This window comes from Odocoileus virginianus, chromosome 20, assembly GCF_023699985.2.
Source record: "Odocoileus virginianus isolate 20LAN1187 ecotype Illinois chromosome 20, Ovbor_1.2, whole genome shotgun sequence".
Classification (NCBI taxonomy): domain Eukaryota; kingdom Metazoa; phylum Chordata; class Mammalia; order Artiodactyla; family Cervidae; genus Odocoileus; species Odocoileus virginianus.
The window spans coordinates 12,911,811-12,935,490 of record NC_069693.1 but is presented as its reverse complement, the minus strand read 5'-3'; the positions used below and the strand labels follow the sequence as shown (position 1 = coordinate 12,935,490).

The following is a 23,680-nucleotide window of genomic DNA, read 5'->3' as shown; positions in this document are numbered from 1 at the left end:
CATCTTTATCAAGGGCAACCGGAAACAGTCTTCTAAATTCGCCGGCCGTTAGAGTGATTCGGCTGAAACCTTTAACCGAGTAGGAACCTGGACTAAGAAAATAGTTCACACTGCTTTTGAATATTCTGTACAAAGTTCACCACAGCTGTTTCATAAAGGAGAACCTGGAGACAACTGAATGTCCACGGGCATAATGGCATAATAACTGCCGACCTCCAAGTTTGCAATCATGCATTTGTACCATATTAACTAAAAAGGAAAAAGTAGTTTCCACCGAGATTATTCACATAAGGGAATGGGAATACAGACGGGCCAGCGTTAAACTCCGTGTAATCTGAATTGCCACACACCACCCAAAGAACCCGGTTCTCCTGCATTGCCGGAGGATTCTTCACCGACTGAGCCACCAGGGAAGCCCATCTTCAAGTCTGTATCTCCCTAAACCAAGGCCTCTAGTAGGCTTGTCAGGTTGGGGGTGGGGATCTTTCTGTTACCTCTACCTCCACTAGCTCAGGGTCGTACTATTTTACATTTGTATGCAGAGGAAACCGGCTGGGGAGAAGTCACTAGTTTAAGGTCTCCGGCCTTCAGGAGTGCTAAAGAGGGGGTTTATATATACAGTAAGTACACGTCAAAGTTTCTTTCAAAAATAAAACGACTTTGGAAAAAGCTAGTAAGCCCTAGAGTATTTTAAAAAAAAAAAAAAACTGAGGCTTCCCTGGTGGTCCAGTGGTAAAGAATCCGCCCTGCTATGCAGGGGACAAGTTGGATCCGTGGTCGGGTTCGATTCCACATGCCATGGAGCAACCAAGCCCCTGGCCACTATTTCTGAGTCAGTACGCTAGAGCCTGTTTTAAGTGCTATTAAAATGCTTAAGTATGCTCTTGTAGGAGGTGAACAGGTGTCCCTGACACATGGGATTGAAATGAGTCTTGCTTTTTTTTTTCTCCCCTTTTGGCTGCACCCTTGACTTGCTAGGCAAGTCCTACTTTGTCTTCTTCATACGTCAGATTGTAAAGCTCTTTTGGAAGGCAGAGAACTGTTTGGTTATCTGGAACCACTAAGCAGCTACCAAGATTTGAGATAAATTTAAAGAGGTAGTCCATTTAGTTAGGTTGTTATAAAAAGATGGTTGTGAAATGATTCAAGGCAGAAGAGGGTTAACAGGATGAGATGATTGGATGGCATCACTGACTCAATGGACATGAGTTTGAGTAAACTTATGCACAGGCTACCTAGGAAATATAACTGTTAACATGGGATGAAAGCTGAGTGCTGGGAGTCAAGAGTGGGTAAATTTACTTTTTACCCAATTAGCTTAAAACCTAGTAGATTTTGTAAGTTACGGCTGCAAAGTGACTGTTGTGTCTCCTTGTTTAAAGGTTCTGTCTGAAGTTTCAACCCTGATGAAGCAGTTTATCTGATGTCACTTGACTTCAATAGATAGTTTAAAAACTCTACAGGAAATCCCCAAAGTGGAAATACAAACACATACAAGTGGGGGATACACATACTCAAGGCACTGGACTTTGTTCCTGCTCACCACTATCAGGGAATATCAAGTAGTAATTGAACATACCCTTTAATCCAGCAATTCCACTGCTAGGAATTTGCTTCTAGATCAGTTATCAGGGAAGTTGGCTAAGAAGTTTGTGTAAAGATATGCATCACAGTACTGTCTGCAGTACCAAATCATCGGAAATTACCTTCAGGACAAACTATGACTCATCCACACATTAGAAGTACAGATAAGGAGGTTGCTCTGCATGTGATATGAGATCACTGTACACAGTACAATGCATTTTGTTAAAAGACACACAAATTGGAAAACTTCCCTTGTAGACAAAAAAAAAATCACAAACTGTTTTAAAGGGAATGGGAAGACTTTCATTTTTATCTGAGGTTTTATTTTCCAACCTTATAGAAAGGCAGGTATTTACTTTGTAAGATTTAGGCTTTCTTCTTTCACCTATATTCAGCTGGCTTGGGTAGGTAGGGTCCACGAGGGATGCCGCCAGGTCTCCCAGATTTTCCTCAAAAGACTTAGAATTCCCAGCATCACCCCCAACCCACAGCTCTGGCCCACACTGCTCCTCAGAGCTGGGTTCGTCCCTCTGGAGAGGCTGCAGCTGTTCCTAGCCACCCTGCCCACCTTCAGAAAACTGAGTGGGAGGGAAACAGACACACCCCAGAATCCCAGAAAGTGACCTTTATTTTCCAAACAATTTTATTGAATTGTGCCAAGAGTACATGGGCAGCACAAATGTATGAACAGGAAAAAAAAAAAATCACATGTACAGTAATTTTTAAAAAGTGAAGGTTAATCTTGGGAGATATCAGTTCCCCTTCCCCTCCCCCTTTAGACTTCCAGCCATTCCATTATGGTTAAAGCCTCTACTAAACTAGCATTTAAAAAAAGGAATACAGGAACATTTGCAGAAAAAAAAAAAAAAACAGCATAAAAGAAAGAAATGTTTTCCTGCTCAGATGGGACTCTTCTTAGGCACCTAATTAGGAGGCGTGCTGAGCAGTGGAGAAACACAACTTCAGAGTGTACGGGTATGGCCCATCTGTAAGAGAGGAGAGAGATGTGACTGGGCCCCTTTCCCGAGGCTCCGCACCCCGTTTCCCTGGTTTTGCACACATCTTTTTCTGCAATTCAGGGGTCTAACTCATCCTTGCCAGTTTTGAGATTCAAAAACAAGCCAAATACACAAGGCATTCCTCCTTCTCTTCCGTAACTGCAAGAAGGATCCCATCCCCAGCTCTTTAGCTGGCGCACGAGGACAGGCCTGCCCAGGAACTGGGTACGGGGATTTTACCTGCTGGCTAGTACAGCTCCCTTTCCCCTGGGTATTATGTGAGCCAGCCTCTGACGCACATAGAATGCCAGCTCCCTGGAGGACAAGCCTAAGCAACTCCCAAGCTGGCAGAGTGGGTGGCAGCAAGCAGCTAGGCTGGCCCTCTCATGTGGAACAGCAGGCTGCTCTCCTGGCGACCAAGTCCCACCTGCCCGTGTCAGTGACAAGAAGGAAATCTCTGGGGCCCTGTCTTGACGGCAAGAAGGACGGCTCTGGCCGGAGGCCAGCCAACCCACTAGGCCACAAGGGGGATGACTGCAGGACACACAGATACTCACTTGGGTTTTTCATCTGGTAATGGTTCAGGAAGCCCAGAGTCTCCAGGGCATCACTCTTGGATTCCCACTCCAGCAGTCCAGAGGAGCTGCGTTCACCTGATGGGAAAACGCAGGTTTTAGGCTGACCTAAGCAGAAGCCAGGGAGCTGCCTGTGTACCACCAGGGAACGGTGGAGGTAGGCGAGGCAGTAAACTCACTTTTGCCTGAGAATACTTTCACAGAAGATGGCCGCTTCACTCCCAACTCATCGCAGATCTGCAACAGAGAGAGAAAACAGACTCAGGAACACAAGAAGTGCCACATGGTGGAATGCAAGCACACAACCAAATACCTGAATTTTTCTGGACAAGGAGTTAGCTTTTCTCACACACTCTTAAGGTGTCCCTATGATCCCCCTCCCCAAAGACTGAAGTACACCACTCAATTATGTTGCCAAACACTGGAAAAGGGCTTTTAAATTCCCATCTTCAGCTGTAATTTGGGTGTGTTGCAGGTACTGGGTAAATGTTTGCTGAACTGAATAGCAACACCTCAGGCCAGAATAAGGCCTAAAGTCCAACTCAGCAGTCAGACTCCCACCCTTCCCTGAAGCTGCCTGGTTTCCTCTGAGGGCATTGTAATGGGACCCTCCCTTCTAATGTCATCTAGGCCCCAAAGGGGGGCCAAGATTGGGCTCCAATCACCAACCTACCATCTAGACAAGAATGAATCTTTCACAGCAGATGAGCAGCCACTCTAGCTTGCCAAAGATGCAAAGAGCATAGCAAACTCCACTGCTGCTGGATGTTTTGTGCCATTCTGAGCCTTTCTTGGTCCCTGCCATGTTCCCAGCACTCAACCCAGAGCCCAGGAGAGTGGCAGCTCAATAGATATTTGTTAAAAGAAAACGGACGACCTCCTCAGATGGCTGTGCTGAGGGGCCAACTCCACAGCACCCACCTCAAAGAAGTTCTCTTCAGTCACCTCCAGAGGGGCGTTGAAGAAGTGCAGCACATTGCTAGGGTGCTGGATGCGGTTCTTGGCTGCCTGCTCTGGAGTGGAGAACCGATTGTTCCTTGACTCACTGAAGTCTTTGTAACTGCAGGACCCGTCTTCTAGCCCATATGACTGACCGGGCATGATGGCTGGTTGCTTGGAGACACTGTCGGAGGGAAGGGGAGCCCCCTGTCAGACCTCAAGCTGTCCCCCTCCTTCTACTGTGGCTTTCCCAATCTGACAGCACTGTGTGCCTTGCAGGGCCCTGCTCCACAGCGAAGAGAGGCCGACACATCCACCACATCCAGTGCCAACCCGGCTAAGCACTTGGCTGCTCTGTGCGCCTAAGCCCTGTCCAGAGTGGGCTCCACCGCCCTCCCCCTCTCCTCAGTCCCTCTCCACACTGCCCAAGACCACGGAGACTGGGCACCTACCAGACGTTCAGCTTCTGCCCAAACATGAAGTTGTTGTTGAGGTGAGTGATGGCCCGGTCCACAGCGTAGCCATCCGCCATCTCCACCATGGCAGCCCCCGGCTTGCTTTTCATGAATTTCACCTTGAGAAGAGCAGTCCCAGTCAGCACCACTGGCCAGGCGCCAGAGACCCTTCTCCTGACCCTGCTCTGGATCTATGCTTCTATCTCCTCACTTGTTAAGACAGAGGGGCTGGCCTGGCTCACAGCAAGTGCTGAGCCCAGGTCGGGCAGCAGAGACTCACTTGGCAGTGTTTCCCGAATGGCAGGACCCAACCCATGGATGGCTCATTTAATGAAGCACAACAGAAAAGCGGCCACAGGGGGGGAAAAGCACCTACTCCCATCAGCAGAGTATGTACAAATACTGAGTTGTGGTTGTTACACAAACACTGAAAACAGTAGAGTCAGCTAGGAGCCTTGCTTCCATATAAAGGCATGTGAAACTGGACAAGTTATTTGCTCCCCCCCATGCTTTCAATGCCCCTGGCTTGTCTCATTAAGGATTCTTATATAACGAATTTAAGCAACTTACAGCACCTTTAACAGCGTCCTGATACAGCAAGAACACCTGACACGTGCTAGCTGCTATTATCGTCAACAAGCTAGGTCAGTGGGTGCAAAGTAAAAGGCTTTCAGGACTCAGATGGGCTTGACATCAGGACCAACCTGGTCTCAGGTCGGCAGTCACCAGGCAGCCCCAGTCAACTGTTACCCCTGGTAAGGCAGAGGGCTCAGTGTTGCTGTTATCACCTGAAGCATTCCAGAGAAAAGCCTTATTACCCTCCCTGGACCTGCTTGCTTCTAAAGAGGCTCCTGCCTGCTCTTTGCTCACTGAGGGGTCAGAAGATCAGGGCCTCCCCTGGGCCTGTTAGCTCTATTAGGAAAGCAGTGGACCTAGCAGAAGCTCACCTTCTCCACATTGCCATACAAGCAGAAGACATTGAAGACCCGGTCACAGTTCATCTTAGATTGATCCAAGCCATAGACCATGAGCACAGGGCTGTCGGCGTGGGGGCCATACTCGGGTGGTGGGGGAGGGGGTGGGGGGTGCCCATACTGGGGGCCGTAGCGACTTGGGCCCCGGCGGTGACCCCCCACTGGTGGGCCCATCCTTCTCCCTTCGTAGTGAGGTGGGGGGGGCCCGTAGCCCTCATCATGGTAATGGCTGTGGTACCCACCGTGGGGCCCTCCTGGGGGGTGGGAAGGAAAGAGAGGGAGGACGGGTGAGAATTTGCGTGTCGGGCGGCGGGCAGGGGCACATGAGCCACGGGAGTCCACGGAGGGGAACCCCCTGCCCTCACCATATTCTGCGGGGTGATCTCCCAGTAGAGGGGGCTGCCTCTGGCGTTTGTTAGGGTTGCTGCCAGGGTCACCTGTAGACAGAGAAAACAGTTAGAGGCTGACTCGGAAATGGGCATCTCCCTCCCTCCTGACTGCAGGGGATAGATGGTCTGTGTCCCTTGGCTCCTGAGGGCCCGGGCACCAGCCTTTCCTTCCTCAATAGGGTTACTGGGGCGTCCTTCCCAGGGCCGGACCCAGGGTTGGCATGAAGCCCAGGTCTCAAGGCTGGAGCCCACCGTCCCTCCCCCACCCCTGCCCACTGCAAGCAGGTTGCTTTCCTTTCTCAGTGAAGGATGAAGCCAGATTCTGGACCTCTCACTTCCCAGAGCTTTGACAGGAAGGTCAGCTCTTGGGCCCTCTAGGGAACTTGCAGCCACTATGGAAGCTGATTGGGGGCCAGGAACAGCTTTCTAAAGTAACTCCCAAAGAAGGGAAAGGAGTTAAGTGCTGCAAAATAACTCAGGGAAGAGCAGAAAGGTAAAATCAGGCCCTTGAAACCCCAAGGTTCTAGGAGCGCTAGGGCCCACTCTCTAGAGATGATTTTCTCAATTCTGGTCCCAGTCACCGCGCGCCACCACCCCCCCATCATGTTCACCCCAAGGAGAGGGACTGTAGGCAAGGACAAACAGGGCATCATCAGAACCAGTTCAAATGAGCATCGTGTACAAGGCATCAACATTCTCAAGACAATGGCGCAGATCCACCCTGCCCCACCCCCAGCTACAGTTAATAATCGCTACCTTAACTTAGCACTTGAAATGGCAGACACGGTGCTAAGCACTTTACAGACAGACATCATTGTTTCTTAAATTCCTCACAACAACCCTATGAGGTAGGTACTAATATATTTGCCCCATTTCACAGATAAGGATAATAAGCACTTAATTTTTAACTGAGCAGTTAAGACACTTTGGCCCAAGGTCACAAAGCAAGTTAGTGGCTGAGCCGGGATTTGAACCCAGGCCTGGCTGACTCCAAAAACCCAGGGCTTGGGGCCACTGCCCTTTCCTGCCACCCGGCCTGGGTTTTGTTTTCCAACAGTCATTACAAAGATGGAAAAAGGCTACTTACAGCAGAAGTACAGAGTACAATGTCCATTTGTCACAAAAAACAAATCTGTATTTTCTCTTACCATTGGACGCTTCAACAGTGAGTTAGCACAGTTCTGAAAGATGGCGTCCCACCAAACATACACTGCGACCCTGCATCACATGGTTTTACAGTCATAAATACAAGTTACGGTACACATCCGCTACAATTTTTTTTAAAAAGAATTGTTTTAAAAGTCAATGTCTCGATTAAGTCAAAAAATGGCTCACAGATGTTCTGTCCTCAGAAGATACCAGAAAAGTGGAAAATAAAGGTGTATGCAGTGGGTAGTGTCCCTCCGTGTTGTCACCTCCTCACATTGTGTGCTGCAGTGCGGTGCTTCTGGCTGTGTAGCGCTCCGTGTGCGTGTCTCCTGGTTGTAAGGTGTGCCAGTGGCCCCACTATGCCCGCACTGTTGGCCTTGGGAGCACGCCTGGTTACCCGCCAGCAGGTAACTGTGTACCTCTGAGCTGTTTGGTTTTAGGTCTGTTTTGGCTTTTTGATTTTTTTTTTTTGCTGTTGTTGTGGTTTTTTTTGGTTTCTGATCTCCAGCTGGTGCAGATTATGTTGGCAGCCGATGACTGCAGAAAAAAAAATATCAAAACACAAAAGAAAAAAAAAAGAAGGCCCTCCCCAAACCAAAGGACTTAAAAAACAAACAAACAAAAAAAAACCAAACCCACATGGCGAGGAATGGAGAGGATCCTATTGTCTTGGAGGCCCATGGAATCTACTTCAGTCTATGAATCGTTCTCCGAAAAGAGCGCCGCTGGCTGTTCTCTGTGTTTCCTACTTCTGTGTACATTTTCGGGTTCAAGTTTGCTTGGATTTTGACTTTTTTTTTTAATGTTTAGTAAAAAAGCAGTGTCTGCTGCCATGTTGCGTCTCTTTCTTTGTCTCTGTCTGCCTCTGTCTCTGTGCTTGTAGCTGTTCCTTGGAGCGCGGTGTGGTGGTGTTCTTGATGTAGTGAGCTCAAGTCTGCGGCTGTTTCTGGGGACGTGGTGGAGGCTGCGTGTTCTGTTCTCTCCAGGAAGAGCTAGTGGTTTCTACCCTGTGTGTTGGTGAGCAATGTGCAGAGGCAGAGCCGCTGAAGTCTGGTTCCCAAGGGGGTGGCGAAGCACCGCCCTCACTCCAGGTCACCTCATCAGCTCTCGTTTTTTTTTTTTTTTTGACCCCGGGCCTGGGGGCGGCCAAAGCTGAGAGGCATCAAAACCAATGCACAGCCAGCCCCTGCCACTAGCCCCTGCCGGTCTGCACATCTTCTATTTATGTTCCTTGGAGAAGAAATGGTTGGTTGCCGTGTTTCTGTTAGCAGTCATGTAATGCCATTGCCCGCTCTGGTACATTCACTTGGTCACCAATTTGCCTCTGATCTCTGGAGGGGCAGCCTGCCCCACAGCGCCCATTGTGAGGGTCCTGGGGAAGAGTCTAGCCCACCCGGCCCACGGCTTCGGCCTGCCTAGGAACAGGAGCCTCTGGCTTCCCAGGGCCGGTGAGATGTCAGCGACCAGCCACCTCCCTCAGCCCATGGTCTAGTCCAAACAATCAGAACAAAACAGAAACAGACGGGTGGTTTGGCTGAGGGGGTGCTGCTGTTTTTCAAAGGCAATGCTCCACCTCTCCCTCCTATCCAAGGCAAACCATTCTTGAGAGATTCTAGGAAGAGGGTTGTCCATTTGGGCCCCCTGCAGAGATGTTGCGTCCCCTCTACAAGTGAGGCAAGGCATGTCTGCCCCTCTCCAATCCTGGGCGTCTGAACTCCACAAGGTCAATTTGCTCAAAGGCTCTGCTGCAAAGGCCTGGGAGCCCTCATCACCTTCCCCATCTCTCTCCCCACAGGCAGACCCTGTCAATCGTGGACAGCAAGGGGGCCGTTCCTGGCCCAGTGAGAACAGAGTCAGTGACCCTAAGCAGGCTCCAAGAAGGCAGGCAGCAGAACCGTCTGGGAGCTGCTACTGGTCTGTAAGCCATTGCCAGGGCCTGTGCTCTGTTCCCCACCCCACCCAGGCCTCTGCCTTGACCCTGCACCCTCAGTTGCATCAAAGGGCCGCAAGCAGCAGCTAGGACCTAGAGGCCCCTTATTCACCCTCTTCCACAGGAGTGCATCCTCCAAGAGCTGATCCTTAAGGCCCTCCCATGTCCACAGGGAGCCCAATGGCATTACATAACCCTGAGCCCAGGTCTATGAAGTGCGCTAGTCAAGTGAAGGCAGGGCGGGTGTGTTTAGAATAAAGCGGCCATCAGGATTACCTTGTCCACTGAGATTGGGGTTTGTGTAGTCCCAGGTATCCTGATCATTCTTGAACACGTTTAAGCGTGTAGGCTGCAGGGACAAAACAAAGCCTGAGGTCAGCCGGGCCCTAGACTCCCCTGAGAGCGGGCCAGGGCAGCCGTTCCCCAGACCTACCTTTGCGTACTCTATCTTCAGAGTGCAACAACCTGAGTAGATGTCAGCCCCATTGAGGGAGGCCTTAGCTCGCTGGGCACTCTGCACAGAGTCAAACGTGAATCAAGTTAAGGCAAAGTCCCATCCCAAGAGCTTTTCAGAAAGAGCTCAAGTTGGGCCAAAGAGGAATGAGAGCAAGACAGCTCCAAGTGGGCTCTGGGGTGAGCTCACTGCTCAGAGTCACTCCTACAGAGACAGGTAAGAGTGCTGCACTGATGCCCAGACACTGGCTAGAGTTCTTCTATGACTTATACTCCATCCCACCCTGCCACCGGCCACTCAGATATTAGCATCAACCTTCTCTGTCACCATCAAAGGTCAAACCACCTTCTTCCTCAGCCCAAACCTCCCCTCTCATGCTACATGTCTTGACTAAGCCTGAACATCTGAAATGTCAATGAGATTATGTTCCCGTCCTGAAAAACCCATCAGTGAGCTCCCTCTGCACCCTGATCCAGGCTTTACCCCACTGCCTGGCAACCCTAACTTCCGATGTCGTAAAGAACCCTGTTAGCTACTCAGCTGTCAGGTTGTCTGCTTTCTCCAACACTAAGCGCCTGCCCACCTGCAGACCTCTGCAGAGGTGGTGTCCTCGGTGGTGCACATGTCAGTTCCCACCTCCACATGAAAACAGGATGTCACTTCCTCAGACCTTCCCAGAAGTTCTGTAAATTCCTTCCCCTTATAGCTCATAGCATGTTCTTCTTTCCCTTCACACTTTAAACTCTGCACTGCACTTTCACACTACACAATTAACCCTTAAATGTGGGTGTGTTTTAGAGACATCTATCTCTGTGCAGTTGAAAACCAACATATTTAACCAACTACAGATAACCTACTACTGGAGTATGCACTTAGTAAATGAAATACACCTTAAGAGGATCCACAGAGTTCAAGCCTGTGCTGTTCAAGGGTCATCTGTTTACATGTGGTTGTTTATTAACTAACCCTCCCAGGAGACCATGGGCTCTATGAAGGCATCTGGCACAAGGCAGGTATTCAGCAGACACACGCTGCTTGAAAACACGGACTCCTGTGAGCTCAAATCTCAAGGAGCACCCATTTCCCAGCAAAGGATATTCCACCATGGCCTGGACGCCATTCTTCCGGAAAATCACAATTCTCTGGACAGGACCACAAGGATTACAGATAGTATAAAGAACATCCTGTAAAAACCAAAGATAGGCAAGATGAAAAGGCACCAGCCAATCAGTCTGACTCGCGGGAGAGGGAACAGGGAGAAACTGCAGGAGAGAGGCTGTATAGAAGGAGAACCTCAACAAATAACTGCTGGCACGCACCGTGGTAATGGAATAGATGGGGTTCAGGATGGTAAAGAGAAGCACACTGTTGACGCTCCGGGAGTCATCTGAGTCCCCAGGACGAGAGATTTTCTGGCTGGTAGAGTAATTGACAAAAGCTGGGTGGCCTGCAATGTAGATCTGGTTGTCGGCTGCGTAGTTCACGGCGTTGCAAGCCCCCAACACATCTTCAAACTCCACCAATGCCTGTCTCTTTTTAGGCATCACCACCACATAGCTGGCAGAGAGAACACAGGTTGCAATCTTCTTAAGGGGATGGAGACGATGAGAGTCAGAGGACAGCCTCAACCTTCTGTCAGCTGGTTGCTCCCTGGCCTCTTGAGTGCTCTGCACCCTGTCATGGCATCCTGACCTGTACCTTACACCCCTTGCCATAAATGGCATGACAAGCAAAAGGTGTCTGAAGCTTTGGCATTCTTTGGCACAGAACTTGCTATAACTTATCCAAAGTACAATGGCTAACCCCAGGAGTAGTGGAGCCCCAGGACCTAGCTAAAGGAACCTGGACTGAAATTGAAATAGTCAGGTTACTTCCAACCAGAAACCCGGTGACACATAGGACACCAAGGAGTTAACTCATCTGAATACCCAACCCCAACCCCTGTCTCTGACTGAGTACCTGATAGGTCCAAACTCCTGCAAGGCCTCCACAAGGTCAGCTTCCACCACGCCGTCAATCAGGCCCCTGATGTGAACAACTGGGGAGGCAGGGGTTTTATGCGGGTCATCGTAGTTCTCCTGAGAAAGAAAGCAAAACCAAGACTTTCCTTTCTGCTGTACAAGATGGTGGCCTACTGGCTTCTGCACTGTTGGGGACTCGGATAAAACATTTGCGTGTCACCCAGGAAGAACATACATGGCAGACAACAAGGAACAATTCAACCAATCATCCCAAAAGGATTCTGGGTCGGCAGAGCAGGCCCAAGTGGATGGCCACTTGCCTAATGGCTTCACTGTAACTTCTGAAGACAAAATGGAAGATGAAGCAAATCTCAAGCCCCATCTTATTAATATATTCTTCCCAGAACCAATCTCTTTCAACTGACCAAAGAAATGTGGGAAGAGTGGCTTGGAAAGGGGACTCTTCTGCTGCAGCCTGAACCAGGACATTCCCTTTCCATTCACCCCAGCTTCTTTGCCCATCCTCTATAGGAGGAAGCTGCCATCACCACACAGCCAAACACTGCTGATCCCCATCATTCATCCCAAGTCCAGCAGGTACTTCAGACGCTGTGGCATCCAGGCCAATCTTGACTGCCTCTAGTCTTTACTCTCCCACCAAAATCTGTATTGAAAACTACTACCTAGACCAAACTAAGGAAAAAGAGGGTGAGGAAAGTTTAAAAGAAAAAACAAACAAACAAAAAAAAACCAACAAAACGTCAATCTGTATCACTAAAAACCAGGACACTTCCCTTCCCAGGGGAAGTATTTTTCCACCCACAGACAAAAGTCTCTGAGAATCAAGAGGAAAGTTAAGCTTCTCCACCTCCCCTGGGCTCTGGGCCCACCCTCCCTTCTGAAAACCACTAGGCAGAAGCCCATGTAACAGGGGCAGAATTGGATTCTATTTCAGGAATGAACCACACAAACCACAGGCACCACACCCGCCTGAGGTTACCCGGCTCAGCGATTTGGAGTTCCACAGCCCTCATCAGTTCTAATCCCAGCTGCTCCCTAGTTTAGCTACAAGATCAAATGTGTAACAGTAATACCATTCTTTATCTCATAGGAGAGTGTTAAGTATTAAGATACCTTTATTACGCATGCAATGAAGCTTTTCGCAGGGTTTAAATGCCTGTAAATCAGTTACAGAGCACCACTGAACTCTGGAAAACCCTGCAAATGGCTGAACCGGACAGGATCTCATGAACTTCCAGGAAAGAAAAAATGGGCTTCAAGCCAGGAGTAACAACTGGTTGTTTTTTCAACGTAGGAGACTGAAGAGGACGAATCCCTTCCAAAGTGCCCACCCCTCAGAGAACATTTTCGTTCATCAAACCTACCGCACCCACTTAACCCCAGAAACTGTAAGCAAACTTGTGATGACTCCAAAGCATGGTTCAACTTCCAAATATCTAAAAAAGATCTTTCACAACTTTTTTCTTCCGGTTTTCAATGTCCACAAAATGAGGCATACTTTGGTTTGGGTAAATACTCTCAAGTAAATAAATTTCTGTATTGAGGCAAACCATAACGCTACAAAAACTAAACAGCATTCAGGCATAATACCCAACTCAGGCGCGTAAAAGGCCACCACCCACCAGTTCCCGCTCAGGCGGTCACCCCCCCCCATCCCCCCCGCACAACCGCCCACGAGGCCTGGACAGAAGTGCGCCTGCGCATAGGGCCAGAGACTAGAATGATAAAAGAAAAAAACGGCCCGGCCGCGTGCCTGGCCCCCACATGCCAGCCCGCGACGCCTGCGCACTGCGCCACCTGCAGCGCGAGCAGTTTCCCCCGCCCCCCCCCCACCTCGCTCTGTAGAGCGCGCACGCGCAAGCGCTTGTCCTCGCGCAAACCCCGCCGTTTGCCCAACGCCTGCCCCTCCCCCACCCCTTCTACAGAGCGAGGGCCTGGGCGCGTGCGCACAGCCCCCCAACAGATAAATGCCCTCAAAGTGAGAAAATTTCCCTCCCTTCCCGGCCGTCTCCGGCGTCCAGGACCCTGGCCTCACCCCGCCGCCACCGCCCGCCGCCCCGGCTCCTCCGCCACCGCCGCCGCCGCCTCCATGCTGGTCGCCGGCGTTGTCAGTCTTGAGCCGTTTGGGGGCCCGGCCGCCCTCACTGCCGCCGCCGTAGTAACGGCCACCGCCGCCTCCGCCGCCCGCCGCCGCCATCTTCACCATCGCTCCGGACCGCCGCCTCTGCTCGTCCGGCTGCTGCCTCTGCTCCAGCCGCCGACGCCGCTTCTCCGCCCGGGGCAGCAGCCTCCGCGACATGGCGGCGCAGAACCCGCCTCCCCCCGCCTCTCATTGGGGGAGGGACACGCCCGTCACTCGCCGCCCCCACCCGATAGGGGGAGCCACTGGTCCCGCCGCGGGGGGAGGGGAAGCCTCTATACGCCTTGCGCGCCTAGTGGATAAAGCGCACGCCCTTCTGCAGGAGTGCCCGCCCTCGTTTGTCTGGGACACTCCTTATAGGCGAGAGCTTTCTGCCAGTCATTTCTCTGGCCCCGCCGCCTTAAAATAAACTCTAACTTGATTGGTTGGATTTCTGGCACGGCATGGCCTCCTTAGGAGTACCTGATAGGAGCAGCACACCCTCACTGTCAAAAGCCCCGCCTCCTTCCCACTTTCATTGGCTTTTCTCGCTAATCCATCAAACCAAAAGCCCCCTCAGTCTTCCAGTCACGGTTACTACCTCCCCGCGCCTCTCCGCAAGGAGACAAGACGGCTCCTCCCTTGGCCTCTCTCCAATGGCTACTGCAGACGCCGATCTTCTGCTAGACGCCCGATTAGTCAATTGAGAGTGGAAAGAGCCCTCTCACTAGATGTTAGGCCCACTGGTGACCCCTGATTGGGTGAAAAAGGGGAACCCACTTTGGCGCAGTCTACGAAAGGATCGGGGCAGAGGACGCATGCGCGAATCGCGCTCAGGTACCTCCGGAGGCGGGGCGACCCTCCAGAGGAGGGACGACCCTCCAGAGGAGGGAAGGCCTGGAGCACCAAAAGTGTGTGTTGAGTCCTTTGAGCAGCACCGGCAGGGTAGACTCTTAGAAGGGCAATTGCCAGTGCAGCTCTGTACCGATCCCTATCTCCTGTTCCTCTCCATTGCTAACCTTCACAATGCCAGACGGAAAAAATTTTTTAAACTCAATCTGACCCTTTCCCTCAGTATTAAACCATTTGCTGCTGCCGTCTGTCTTATGACCCTGTCCAATTCGCCCGCGTCCTTTCACCACTTCACTTCTAAATTCAACCACAAATAACTCCTTTTAGTTGGCAGAAAGGGAAGAATCTTTCTCGCACCTCTCAATCTATGCCCGAGCAGTTTCTTCGAACTAGAACACTTTCATCCACTATCCCTCCTGCCAGAATTAGGGGTTAAAATTCTAAAATTTCTCCTGTTCGTGCTCTGTTCTCTCTGAAAAGCGTTCTTGGCCCTACCATCCCAGACCCTCGGTTTCCCTCATGATAACCCCTGATCCCTCAGGCCAACGGTTTTCACTCGACAGTCCTTACTATTCTGGGTTGTCAGTTTTGGGAATGCCCTTTTTTCTTAGCATGAAAGTGCTTGTGTGGTCTGTGTGTTGGTCTTAGTGAAGCTGCCCCCCACCCCGCCCGCCACCAAGCGCCAGGCACAGCACCTGGCACAGTGCTAGCTAGCTACTCGGCAAAGGCGAGCAGTTGCAGTGTTCTAAGTGTCCGACGGGCCTCATTTCCTCTGGGGCTACCCCCGCAGAGAACACCCTGGGGTTGACCCTAGGATCCCGCCCAAAGTACTCTTTAACCTTAGGGGGCTGTCTGCGGGGGGCGGGGGGGGAGGGGTGGATGGGGAGGGAAGGGGAGAAGGGAAGGAGAGTGGAGGAGGGGACAGTCGTGGGAAATGCGGGAGACTTCCCCCAAAGAAGATACGGAACCTTTCCACTCGGGCGAAAGGGGCTTCCCGAAATAGGATGTCCTCGTGGAAACTAAGTTTGAAATGGGGTCCAGTGGCACTAAGAGAGTGGGATCGGCTTGGTAGCTCTGTGAGTTTGGGGAGGTGAAAGTTGGGGTAGGCTGATCCGGATTTAAGTCAGCTCTCAATCACCCCGGAAAGATCTAAAGGGGCCGGCCAAAAGGAGACGGGGAGCTGCGCAGCGCCTCCGACACGTGACCCGAGCGACGGAATTAAGGCGGGGCGGGTCTGACTGAAGGGCGGGGTCGCCGAGGTCCGGACGTCAGAGGAATGCGGTGGGGGGAGGGGGAGAGAAGGGGCCCCTCCCCTCCCCGCCCCCGCGCCTTGCCCGGACGCCCCTCGCGCCGGCGCGCGCCGACGGGACGCGGCGGAACCGTCCCCCGCGCGACACGTTCCAGGCCGCTCGCCCCCTCGAGCGCGTCCACGGCGAGCGACCGAGCGGCCGCGTTATCTGCACCCCGGAGCTCCCAGTCTCCGCCCCTCCCCCACCCGTTGCACGCGGACCGCGGCTGCGGGCCCGGGGCGGCGCCTCCCTCGGATCCCCCCGCACCCCTCCCAGACCCCTCGCCCCCAGCCCCTACCAGTTCGGCGGCGAGCCTGGCCGGCCGTCCGAGATCGAAAAGAGAGCAGACACTGGGAAGTTTTGGGGGAGGGAGGGGCGGGCCTTAAAGGGACCACGACCTTTTTCCAGCCGGGGGAAAAAAACGTCGGGGGGGTTGTTGCGGGGGGAGACCGAGAGTTGCCCTGAAATTGAATGGAGGAAACAACGCAAAAAGAGGATGGGAAGCCTCCGCGTCCCTTTTCCCCAAACAACCCCAACCTCTCAACACCCGCCCCACATCCCTCACAGAAAGTGGCACTGTTGTTTGGGAATCAATGCCTCATTGCTCTTGGTCAGCCAAGTGTTGTGTTGGGTGAGGTGAATGTTGGGGTGCTCATTATACAGACGGGGAAATGAGCTCAGGGGACGCTAGTAAATAACCCGGGATCCCACAGCTTGTAAGTGGCATATATAGAAGAATTTGCCGCAAAGACGCGTAACTACTGCAGTGCCTGTTACGGTTATGGCGTGGGGGTGAGGTGGGGCTGCAATATACCCTGGAGATTAAGAGCATGGGTTCCGGGGTCAGACTGTCAGCTTTCAGATGTGGACGGTGAACCTGCTAGCTCTGTGGCGTTGGAAAAGTGATTTCGCATTCTGGGGCCTCTGTTCAGTTTGGGTGCAAATGCACCCAACCTGCATCGTTGGGTGGTCTTGAGAGGTGCTGAGAATATCGAAACAGGGGACCTCAGATCTACCTCCAGTTCAGAGACTGAGGCCAGGAGACGGGAAAGACCAGCTGAAGATTCACTAGCCTCTGAAAAACAGGTCCTCCCCTACTTAGCACCCCCAGGGCATAATCTAACCTTTGTGGGCCCATTAGATCCATGCCTAACCTTTTCCCCTTGTCCTCCACATGGCATGAACACTGGTTTTCCTTTTGTTCATCAAATACCCAAAGCTCATTCCTAGTCTGTATAGAGAACACTTTTCTCCCAAATCTTTGCTCCTCATTTGACAGGCCTTGGCTCAAATGTCACTTGCTGAGCACCCTGCCTAGTTAGCCCTGATACATAATCATGGTTTCCCATCTTTGCTCATATTGCCATGTGAAAATATCTGATTATTTTTTTGTCACCTCACTAGCATCTTGGCTCTTTGGGAGCTGGAAGTAGGTATGTTTTAATTCTTCCAAGGACCATTCATTCATATAACATGTTTATTGAGCTCACACTATTTGGGGCATCTGGGATAAAATGATGAACAAGATATGGAAAAACTTCCTCCTTCCTGGAGTTTACAATCTAGTGTAAAAGATGCACAATTCTCAAGTAAAACGTATCAGATGATGATAACTGCTATGAAGATAGTAAAATAGGGAAGGAGGGTGAGACATGCATGAGGGCAGTTTGCTCAGAAGGTGTTCAGGGGAAGCCTCGCTGAGAAGGTGATATTTATTTTATTATTGTATTTAAAAAATTTTTGGCTATGCCACACTTAGTTCCCCAACTAGGGATTGAACCTGAGCCCCCTGCATTGGAAGCACAAAACCTTAACCACTGGACACCAGGGAAGTCTCTATGTTATTATTACTATTATTTACAAGATGACACTTTAGCAAAGCCCTAAAGTGGAGAGAGAGGAGGTCATGTGGATGCTGGGGGAAGAGCATTCCAAGGGAACATCCAGTGCAAAGGCCCTGAGGTGACAGTGTGCCTGATGTGTTCCAGAAATTGGGGCTTCCCTGTTGGCTCAGGTGGTAAAGAATCTGTCCACGATGCAGGAGATCAAGATTCGATCCCTGGGTCAGAAAGATCCCCTGGAGAAGGGAATGGCTACCAGTATTCTACAATATTCTTACCTGGAGAATCCCATGGACAGAGGAGGCTCCAGGCTACAGTCCATGGGGTCACAAAGAATCAGACACTGCTAAGCGACTGACTCTTTGTGGTGGGAGAAAAGGGAGGAAGGGGTAAATGGTAAGTGATGACATCAGGGAACAGGGAGAGGGCAGCTTGTGAGTGTCCTCTTGGGCCACAGGGAGGAGAGGACTTTGAGATGAGTTCTCAGAATGGTTATGAGCAGGGGAGGGCCCTGATCCAGGTCGGGTGTTCATGGGAGCCCTGCGGCTGTGGGCTGTGGGTGTGGGAAAGTGACTGTGGGAGGTGAGACGGGAGCAGGAAGACAGTGCGGAGGCTGAGTCAATGGGAACGGCTGGAGAAGATGGAAGAGATCAGGATGGGAGCCGTGGAGGGATTGAAGTGAGCAGGTAATGATTGTGTTTTGAACGCTGAGCTCACAGGATGGGCTGAAGGGTCAAAATTCTTCATGATTCAAAACTACCCCAACTGCAGGGCTCGTGGTGGTTTAGTCACTAAGTCGTGTCCAACTCTTGCAACCCCATGAACTGTACCCGGCCAGGTTCCTCTGTCCATGGGATTTTCCAGGCAAAAATTCTGGAGTGGGTTGCTATTTCCTTCTCCAGGGGATCTTCCTGACCCAGGAATCGAAGCGCATCTCCAGCATTGCAAGTTGATTCTTTACCACTGAGGCACAAATAATGCCTGCAGGGCTCATAGCAGTGGCCAACATCCCCAGCTATTTTTGGTCTTCTATCCACTAAGAGATGCTGCATTTTTAAGGAGAATCTCTTCTCTCTCTCCGTTTGACAAAGACCTGTTTCATGGCCTCCCAGGACCAGCTCTCCTGGGAGTGTGTCCATGTCAGTGTTGGGGGTGTGCATAACCACTCTAGAACACTTATAGCAAAACCCAATCCAGAGGGAGGTGGGGGTTCCTCTGGCTTGTAACCTTAAAAAAAAAAACACAATTCTTTTTTGTTTTAAAATTTCATTCATGTATTTACTTTTTGACCGCTGCATGGCTTATGGGATCTGAGTTCCCAGACCAGGGATCAAACCCATGCCCCCTGTAGTAGAATCACCGATTCTTAACCACCGGACCACCAGGGAAGTCCCAATAATTTTTAAAATTGAAGTATAGTGGATTTATGATACTGTGTGTCCCTCCCAGGGCCATACTTAGACCTTGTCTCACTAACCACAACCTCTTTAGAACCTCAATTTCATGTGTGTTACTCTGTACCTGTTGCCCATCTGTTTCATTCCTTTCAGAAGCTCAACTCCAATAATTCATTAGCCCTACCATGTTTCCATGACCGCTCAGCTCCCTCGTACCTTCACACAGACTAAATTCCTTGATCAACCACTGCAATCACCGCACCCGACCTTATGCACATTCTCTATACACTCCACTGTACTCATCTCGCAAAACCACAATCCTTGTTAAATCTAAGCCTCCATCTATCACATGCCTGCATCTGTGCAGGTGAATGTGGGTGGAGGAAAATACACAATCATGTTAACCGGTCTCACCTTAAATTCATTCCCATGGACTTGGAATGGATGCACAATGGTGTGTAATAAATTTTCCTCTGTCCCCAGTCCCTTGGGCTTCCCTGGTGCCTAAGATGGTAAAGAATTCGCCTGCCATGTGGGAGACCTGGTTCGATTCCTGGGTTGGGAAGATCCCCCGGAGGAGGGCACGGCAACCCACTCCAGTATTCTTGCCTGTAGAATCCCCTTGGACAGAGGTGCCTGGCAGGCTACAGTCCATGGTGTGGCAAAGAGTCGGACATGACTGAGCAACTAAGCATGCATGCACGTGTGCATACACGCGTGCACACACTCACACATACACACGTTCCTCGACTCTCCCAGAGGATATATCAGATCGTCTCCTCAAATCTCTACCAGCGGGTCTTCCCTGGCTGTCCAGAGGCTGAGACTCCATGCTCCCAATGCATGGGGACCGGGTTCCATCCTGATCAGGAACTAGATCCCACATGCCACAACGAAGGCTGAAGATCCCACGTGCTGCTACTAAGACCCAGAACAGCCAAATAAATAAAATAAAATAATCAAACCCTCTAACAGCATCTTCCTCTGCACAGTGTCTTTCTTCTTGCTTCCTGAGAGAACCACAGCCACCCTCCCCCCACATCCCCTCTCCTGCATCTTCACCGCCCACTCCACCTCCCCACTTCTAAGTGGGGTAACTAGCCATGTTCCCATCTGCTGAGCTGCTTTTTTCTCCCCATGCATATTCTTATTTTTTTTTCCTCACCTATTCAAGAAATTGGTCTCCTGTGGGCTCAGGGTCTCAGGAGAGAAATGTGATAAGCCCCAAAGCAGGAATAGGTCAGCTTTCTTTTCTTTTTTTAAAGCCTCTTCAGGGTTTTGAACGGAAATAGCTTCATGGTCTATTGGGCCTCAAATTGAAAACTCAGATGCCTTTAGGGGTTAATGGGTAAAGCTGGCCTGGTAGGGGAAAAAGTCTCAGTTGCATTACACAGTTGCGACTTAATTTTCCTCAAGCTTTATTGAGATATGCCTGACTTTCAAGAAACCATACATATTCAAAGTATGGGGATGGGGACTTCCCTGGCAGTCCAGTAGTTGAGACTCCTAAGGTCCAGTGCAGGGGGTGCAAGTTCGATACCTGGTCAAGGAATTAAGATCCCACATGCCACATGGTGCAGACAAAAATTTTAAAAAATAAAATTAAAACTATAAAGTATACAGTTGATGAGTTTTGACTTACATATAAACCTGTGAAAATGCCACCACGGTCAAGATAATGACCAAAAGAAACAAAAGACCTACTCTTGTACAGCACAGGGAACTATACTCAATATTTCATGATAACCTATATGGGAAAAGAATCTGAAAAAGAGTATACACACACACACACACACACACACACACACACACACACAGAGACAGACTTCTCGGGTGACACTAGCAGTAAAGAACCCACCTGCCAATGCAGGAGTTTGATCCCTGGGTCAGGAAGATCCCCTGGAGAAGGAAATGGCAACCCAGTCCAATATTTTTGCGTGGAGAATCCCATGGACAGAGGAGCCTCATAGGCTACAATCCATAATGTTGCAAAGAGTCAGACATGACTGAAGCAATTTAGCATGCACACATGCATATATATGTATATATATAATATATAAATCACTTAGCTGTACATCTGAAACTAACACATTGACATTGTAAATCAACTATCCTTCAATTTTAAAAAAAAAGGTGACTTCTCTGTGGGCCAGTAGCTAAGACCCCATGCTCCCAATGCAGAGGCCTGGTTTTGACCCCTGATTAGGGAGCTAAATCCCCATGCCACAACTAAAAGATTCCTACATGCTCCAAAGAGGATGGAAGTTCCCATGTGCCACAGCTAAGACCCAATGCAGCCAAATAAATAACAACAAAAAAAGCAGCAGCAGCAGCGATGGCTTAACCATGAAAACAACAAAAATTAAAAATAAATAAATGTATATTCCGAAAAAGTAAAAAAAAAAAGATGATGAAAATGTAGTGAACATATCCATCACGTCCGAATTTCCTCCTGCTTTTTGATAAACCCTTCATCCCTCACCCTTCCACACACACACGTCCCCAGACAAGCACGAATCTACTTTCAATCACTATTGCTTAGTTTGCATTTTTTAGAATGATATTATATAGTATGTACTCTCATGTCTGGCTTTTTTCCTTCAATATAATTCTTTTGAGATTCGTATATGTTTAGCAATAATTCATTCTTTTTATTTCTGAGTACTGTTCCGTTGCATGCAATAGTTTATCCAGTCACCACAATTTGTTTATGAGTCACCCACTGGTGGACATTTGGGTTATTTGTAATTTTTGGCAATTACAAATGAGGGTGCTATGACCATCGATGTGCATGTCTTTTTTTAAAAATCTTATTTATTTGGCTGTACTGGGTCTTGTTTGTGGCATGTGAGATCTAATTCCTTGACCAGGGATCAAACCTGGACCCAGTGCACTGGAAGCTCGGAATCTTAACCACTGGACCACTAGGGAAGTCCTGAATGTACAAGTCTTTGTATAGATATTTTTCATTTTTTTTAGCGTATATACCCAGGAGTGGAATGCCTGGATCATATGGTGGGTATATATTTAACTTTTTAAGAAAAGTCATTTTCCAAAGTAGTGTACCACAGTGTCCAACTTCTATTACTTAAAAAAAAATTATTATTTATTTATTTATGGCTATGTGAGGTCTTTGCTGCTGCTCAGGCTTTTCTCTAGTTGTGGAGAGCGGGGGCTGCGCTCTAGTTGTGATCTTCTCATTGCAGTGGCTTCTCTTGCTTCAGAGCACAGGCTCTAGGGCATACACGATTCAGTAGTTGGGGTGTGCGGGCTCAGTAGTTGCAGCTCCTGCAGTCCAGAGCACAGGCTCAGTAGCTCTTCCCCAACGAGGGATGGAACCCATATCTCCTGCATTGGCATGTGGATTCTTCACTACTGAGCTACTAGGGAAGCCCTGAACTTCTATTACTTTTAACAATAACAATAATAAACGAGTTGAAAATTTAGTATTTATTTTAATTCATTTATTCCTTGATCAGACAAATATTTACTGGCTACTGCCAGACCCTGTTCTAGACACTGGGGATTCAGTAGTGAATAAGACACACAAAATTCCCACTCTTGGGCAGCTAGTGTTCGACTTCGAGCCTCTCTCAGGCCAAGTGATTTGGTTTCCTAAGGTGGGACCACACACACGCTAAGGAGACAGATGACCTGGTCCAAGTCCTGGCTCTGCCATTCCTTAACTTTGTGGCCTGGACAGGACCCCTTATCTATGAGTCTTACACTGTGAAAAGGGGATGCTGATAATACCATCTTTACCTCCTAAGGTTGTGGCATTGTTGATTCACAAACTGGCCCCTGGACATAGAGGGTCAGAAGATGCCAAGAAAGAGGCATGTCCAGATAGAAAAGTGAAAGTGTCAGTCGCTCATCTGACTCTGTGACCCCGTGGACCGTAGCTCACCAGTCTCCTCTGTCCATGAAATTCTCCAGACAAGAATACTGGAGTGGGTTTCCATTTACTTCTCCAGGGGCTCTTTGTGACTCAGGGATCGAACCCGGATCTCTTGCATTGCAGGCAGATCCTTTACTGTCTGAGTCACCAGAGAAAACCTGGTAGTAGATGGAAGGTGTAATAAGCAAGGGAAAGTTCATAGGAGGCTTATCTTGGGCAGCCAAGATGAGTAGATCTCTTCACCCACCCGCAAGAGTCTTCAAACTCTATGTACAGAGGCCTTGGCTGGGCCATCGGGTATACCATCTAGATGGTCTCAACAACACCCTACTTTCCCAAGGTTGTGTGCCCTTGGAACAACTCCCGTTGTGGGAACAGTGGGCAGTGTACATTCCAAGGACAGGGGAGGGGGTGAGGAGCCTCTGATGGCCTGGGTCCAGCTCTCAGGTCAACTGGCAGTCTTGTGTGTTCTCTTGATGACCTCCTCCAGCAGGCAGGCAAGCCACTAAGCATTAGCTATTATCTACCCTTGGGTTGCTGGGGAGCCAGAGAATAAATAAGCAAAATGTACCATGCCTCTTTAAGGGTCATGAAACGGTGGCTTGTAGTGATTTTGATTTGCACTTCTTGAATGATGAGTGATACTTATTATCTTTTCAAGGCTTCCCTGATGGCTTGGCAGTAAAGAATCTGCCTGCAATGCAGGAGATGTGGGTTCGATCTCTGGGTTGGGAAGATCTCCTGGAGGAGGAAATGGCAATCTGCTCCAATATTCTTGCCTGGGAACTCCCATGAACAGAGGAGCCTAGCGGGTTATAGTCCACGGGGGTCTTAAAAGAATTGGACATGACTGAG

General features: G+C 49.8%; 1 protein-coding gene across 3 annotated transcripts; it reads right to left on the bottom strand.

Annotated features, from left to right (window-relative positions):
* Positions 1-2,194: 2,194 nt before the first annotated feature.
* On the bottom strand, positions 2,195-16,070 carry HNRNPL (heterogeneous nuclear ribonucleoprotein L). Of its 3 annotated transcripts, none has more exons than XM_020870344.2 (13): positions 15,988-16,070; positions 11,407-11,525; positions 10,767-11,004; positions 10,546-10,631; positions 9,427-9,523; positions 9,270-9,342; positions 5,891-5,962; positions 5,499-5,779; positions 4,549-4,670; positions 4,079-4,280; positions 3,337-3,394; positions 3,140-3,235; positions 2,195-2,570 (listed from the first exon to the last, which is right to left on the bottom strand). In XM_020870344.2, the coding sequence occupies exons 3-13, from the start codon at positions 10,989-10,991 to the stop codon at positions 2,512-2,514; spliced, it is 1,371 nt and encodes a 456-aa protein (XP_020726003.1). In that variant the 5' UTR covers positions 10,992-11,004; positions 11,407-11,525; positions 15,988-16,070; the 3' UTR covers positions 2,195-2,511. The 3 variants fall into 3 exon arrangements, with proteins under 3 accessions (XP_020726003.1, XP_020726001.1, XP_020726000.1); XM_020870342.2 differs by lacking the exon at positions 15,988-16,070 and adding an exon at positions 13,465-13,743; XM_020870341.2 differs by lacking the exon at positions 15,988-16,070 and adding an exon at positions 13,465-13,743 and having other exon boundaries at positions 5,499-5,962.
* Between the last annotated feature and the right edge of the window lie 7,610 nt (positions 16,071-23,680).

Excerpts from the sequence above, each read along its gene's own strand:
- HNRNPL (XM_020870341.2), bottom strand. The coding sequence starts at position 13,728 with ATGTCGCGGAGGCTGCTGCCCCGGGCGGAGAAGCGGCGTCGGCGGCTG. Across the intron at positions 11,005-11,406 it reads CAGGAGTTTGGACCTATCAG|CTATGTGGTGGTGATGCCTA; the intron begins GTACTCAGTCAG and ends TCTCTCTGCCAG. Across the intron at positions 3,395-4,078 it reads CTGAAGAGAACTTCTTTGAG|ATCTGCGATGAGTTGGGAGT; the intron begins GTGGGTGCTGTG and ends TCTCTGTTGCAG.